This window comes from Bos mutus, chromosome 1, assembly GCF_027580195.1.
Source record: "Bos mutus isolate GX-2022 chromosome 1, NWIPB_WYAK_1.1, whole genome shotgun sequence".
Classification (NCBI taxonomy): Eukaryota; Metazoa; Chordata; class Mammalia; order Artiodactyla; family Bovidae; genus Bos; species Bos mutus.
This window is the reverse complement of record NC_091617.1, coordinates 41,730,596-41,735,819: the sequence shown is the minus strand read 5'-3', so window position 1 is coordinate 41,735,819 and position 5,224 is coordinate 41,730,596. Positions and strand designations below refer to the sequence as shown.

Genomic DNA, 5,224 nt, shown 5'->3' with positions numbered 1-5,224 from the left:
TGAATTTGTTGAAGATTTTAAGTTATTATACTTTGAAATACAGTTACTAGTGTAACTGATTATACTGTGACACAATTGTGACCTCAACTGTAATTATTCAGTTTATCCCTAATGAAACTAGTAGCTTAGATTTAGAAATATATTTACCATACTCTCTTCTTTTGAACATCTTTATTTGACTAATACATCATCATGTTTTAGTAATTCAGTGTTATATATGTCATGGCCTTTTCCCACTTTCTTGCTGTTCCTTGATTTTGGAAGTTTAGTGACATTATAATCAGTTGTCCATAAGGATGATTGATATTTGTTTCATAAAGTTATAAATTCTTCATAATTTTTTTCATAGCATTTATGACTTCCTTATTTCTTAGACTATAAATAAATGGGTTTAACAAGGGAATCACCAGAGTATAAAAAATAGCAACAGGTATATCTTTATCTTCATCATTAACTGAATTTGGTCGAACATACATGAAAAGAAGGGAACCATAGAATATTGAGACAGAGAGAAAATGGGATGCACATGTAGATAAGGCTTTGCCTTTACCCTCTTTGGACTTCATCTTGAAAATTGTGAAAAGAATAAAAAGGTAAGAGATTATTACTGTGGTAATAGTGAAGACTAAAACTGACCCTGCAAAGATGAATATCATCAATTCATTGATATAAGGATCCACACAAGAGTGTCTGTATAATGGAAGGACATCACACAAAAAGTGATTGATTTGATGAGACTTACAGAAAGTTAGCCTAAACAGAAGTCCTACTTGAATCATGGGATGAATGTTTCCAGCTATGTAGGCCCCTGTGGTCATCTGAATGCAGAGTTTCTTTGACATCATGGTGTGGTACTGCAGTGGTTTGCAGATGGCCACATAGCGATCATAGGCCATTGCTGCCAGGAGAAAGCAATCTGTAGTTTCAGCAAGGCAGAGACAATAAAATTGTGCCATGCATTCATAGAGGGAAATCATTCTGTCTTTAGAAAAGAGGTTCTCTAGTATCTTAGGGGTAATGGCACAGGAACAACAGGAATCCATCAGCGCAAGATTCCCCAGAAAGATGTACATCGGTGTGTGAAGACGATGCTCTGTGACTATCAGTGCCACCAGGCCAAGATTTCCCACCATGGTGATCAGATAGATGGTAAAGAACACCTGAAACAGAAGGGTCTTCAGCTCTGGATGATTTGTAAATCCTATCAGGATAAACTCTGTTGTCAAGGAGTGGTTATCCTCAGTCATATCCACCTTTTCTGTTGACATAGGAATTGTGGAGATAAGATTTGAAATTATAATGTCAATAATTTTCCCTTCAAAAAATTTTTTTTTATATATTGAATAGAGCTCTTCCTTATTTCCTCTGGGAAACAGGGACACATACCTGTATAAGACATTCATTTCTCTGTAATGTCAGCTTTTATGATCTTGATTCTGAAACTCAGATTTCCCAAGAATATTTTGGTAATTCTAGGGAGGATGCTTACAATGGAAAAGGCTTGTCTTTAAGAATTTATGAAGAATACTATACGTATCAGTGTGTGCGTATGTGTGCTCAGTTGTGTCTGGCTCTTTGCGACCCCACTGACTGTAGAGTGTAGCCCACCAGGCTCCTCTGTCCATGGAATTTTCCAGGCAAGAATACTGGAGTGGGTTGCCATTTCCTTCTCCAATTCATATCCAGGACACTCATATTTGATTCAGCATTCCCAAATAACATATGTCAGTTTTTATATTAGAGGTCCTTAAATATCAAGTCACTTTATATATATATATGTGTGTGTGTATGTATGTGTGTATGTATGATTGTGTGTGTGTGTATATATTAAATTGAGCAATATTTTTCACACACCCTCTCAGTAGAGGGTATGTTTAAAATGTGTACACAGATATGTTAAATTTATATCTTAGGAATTGCATGAAAATCACTAAGGGTTAAGGAGAGGCCTGTTCTTCTTAAAGAAAACTACCTTGGAAAGCTAAGAAAAGAAATACCCATAGCTTATCACCTCTTTTATCTGTTTTCCCAGGGTCATGCTAAATCCATTATTCTCTTTGAAGGTACCCAAATATCTAAATCCTTTCCTCCTTTATATTAAGCATAATTTTTATATATGATACTTAATGAAGTTTACTCAGTGCCCCAGACTGTATACCAGTCTCCATTTGTTGAATGATCAAGAGTGTCTTATATACCCGATACAAATTAGAATTGCTTATGTAAAATCCAATATTGCTTTTGTTTCATGTGTGCATGCACAATTTCTTATGTTTAAATTTATTTATGTTTAATTCCAGGATAACTGCTTTATAATATTGTGTTGGTTTCTGCCATACATCAACATGCATCAGTCATAGGTGCACATATGTCCCCTCCCTCTTGAAACTCCCTCCCATCTCCCACCCTATCCCACCCCTCTAGGTTGTTACAGAGTTCTGGATTGAGCTCCCTCTGTCGTACGCTAGATACTTTGAGGTTTCCTGTGACTTATACTACTATAACAGCTGTGGAGAGCTATGGGAAAAAAGCATGATTGACTCAGTCCTATGTCCAGTTCAGTGACCTGGGATGGGTGAACTTGTTTTCAGTATCCTACCAAACATCCTTAATGAACTATTTGGTGTCTGAAAATTGAAATTTGATTATGAAGAATAGTTTACAAAGGATAGTATTGAAATTCATTGTTTAAAAAAATTAGCGTCTCTTTCTTTTACCTGAATTAGTGTATCTACTATTTTACTAATTCCTGGGAAAATTATGTAAGATTTTCTGAAGTATGTCACAGTATGTAAAAGCTAATAAATAAAAGAAAGCCATGCCTTTATACTTTAGTTTTCTAACACTTAGGAAGAGAGAAAATCCTTTAAATCTTAATGTGATTTATGAGAACAAATCTTGCTTTTCTTTTAAAGGCTATATTCTATTATTATTTAGTGATCTACAAGAACATTTTGACTGAGTTTCAATTATATAAATTCTTCAGTCAAAATGGTTTATTTGAATTCCAAACTACAGGCAATGGCTGAAAGTTTTCTTTATTTTTTTGTTTTAAAATATTTAATAGCTAAGATAGAAAAAACTTTCTGTATGTAGTCCTTAATGATATAACAGAATTATATTCTGTTCTTTCCTGTATTTTTTGAAGTTCTACATTATAATCAGAGAGGTCAGCATAAATTGCAATAAATTTTCTCATCCTAGTTCCCATAGTTTTCAGTTTTGAGACTAGCTAGAATGATAACTAGTTGAAATCTAGCAACAACAAAAATGCTCAATGATTCAGAAAAATAAATATTAATTGACATTAATATTAAAGTAAAAGTGAACTAGACTATTCCTCTTACCTTGATTTCACTAAGTGGTTTGTAACACCTCATTGTTTGCTTTATGGTTTAGGTTTACTAGAATTTCAGAATATAAACCTCTAACACATTTGGGATTAAAAGAATAAATAACTGGAAGGCTACTAATAGGCCAGTGTCAATAATTATTTTCCATGCAAATGTAAATTTTCCATCAAATGCTAAAGGGATTTCCTTGCAATGTTGCAATGACCTCACTGTATTTCTATGGGGAGATTAGGTCACTATGACATACACTCCTCCCTCCATGGGATTCTCTAGGCAAGAGTAATGCAGTGGGTTGCCATTTCCTTTTCCAGGATCTTCCCAACCCAGGGATCGAACCCAAATGCAGGTCCTCTGCATTCCAGGCAGATGCTTTAACCTCTGAGCCACCAGGGAAGCCTGACATACACTACCTAACTTTAATTAAAGATGACCTGTGGTTCGGGAAGATCCCCTGGAGGAGGAAATGGCAACCCACTCCAGTATTCTTGAAATGGCAACCCACTTCAGTATTCTTGTCTAGAAAATCCCATGGACAGAGGAGCCTGGTGGGCTGCAATCCATGGGGTTTCAAAGAATCAGACACAATTTAGCCACTGAGCATGAATGAAAAATTTAAAGTGAAAGACCTTCATTAAAGTCAGTAAGGTAATTTGAGATCATCTTGCTGAATCTTATTTAACTGACCTAATTTTTATGATTCTTTGCATTCTTTGTGTAAAATGTAAAATGGTCAGAAGAGGTTGGTTTCACCTCCTACTGGATGAATTAATATGTTTATGGGATTAATATGGTTTATGAAAGATGATTGGATTTGGAGGTGTAGAAAATTCAGCCACGGTATCAACTTCTTCCCTCTGTGAGTTGACTTTGGCTCCATGTCCTCCAAAACCCATTTTGGAAACTTTGATGTTATTAATATTATATATTCCTACATATGAATTACTGAGACTATTCTCTTTTCTTTTAAATTTACAGCAGCTGCATTTGTCTTTATTATGCTGATTCCCCCTTAATTCTAATAATCACTCTTCAGCATGCTGTATATTTGTTAGTACATCTATAATCAGTCACTCATCCCCCAGTCTCTATGAGCTTAAGAGGGAAGAGATGTCTCTCTTATGTTCATTTCTTTAATTTTAACACTTGAATAATATGGGACACTTTCACGTGCTGAACAAATATTTGTCTGATGATGAAAAAAGATAATACTCCCTTGCTCATGTATTTGAAATGGTCTTTGGTTCGTTTTTAAACAAATACTTTCCCTTATTTTGCCAGCCCTGTTGCTGCACAGTTGCTTTCTTCCTCTCACCACAGGGCACTTGACCATGTACATTCCTTCGCTCTTCCTCTGTGCACCTGCTTCATTAATTTGCTTGTTCCTCATCTAAAATATCTTTTTCTCACTGTCTATCACTGCAGTCCTACTCATTCTTGATCTCAAATGAGATCTCTTTCTTAAGGATTTTTCTAGTCCTCCCTCTAAATTAAAAGGTTTTCTTTTTCCTGGTCTTTGTGATAATTACCTGCCTTTATAATGCATTTGTGACTTTATCAAATATGAATTGTATATGTTATGTGTCTTAATTGTAAAGACATTGGCTAAATATTCGTAAGTCACATCTTACATCTTTTGGGCTCCTGACAACGAAATGAGTTAGATCCTTAATACAAGCTGCATTGATTTTTCAAATTTCAGTTGTTTAACCTTAAATCAAATATTTACAATATACAGGGTGTTGGAAACAACTGTGGGTAGAATAAGCACAGGATAAGGAGTTCTTAGATTTTAGAAATGGCTCCTGAAAAGAAGTTCATAATCTAGTGGGGAGAAAACAGTTACGTTGGTAATGAGGAAACAACTCAAGCTG

General features: G+C 35.1%; 1 protein-coding gene across 1 annotated transcript; it reads right to left on the bottom strand.

Annotated features, from left to right (window-relative positions):
• Window positions 1-320: 320 nt before the first annotated feature.
• On the bottom strand, window positions 321-1,247 carry LOC102269739 (olfactory receptor 5K3). Its single transcript, XM_005896841.1, has one exon. The coding sequence runs from the start codon at window positions 1,245-1,247 to the stop codon at window positions 321-323; it is 927 nt and encodes a 308-aa protein (XP_005896903.1).
• Window positions 1,248-5,224: the final 3,977 nt, after the last annotated feature.

Coding starts and splice junctions, on each gene's coding strand:
- LOC102269739 (XM_005896841.1), bottom strand. CDS start 1,247: ATGACTGAGGATAACCACTCCTTGACAACAGAGTTTATCCTGATAGGA.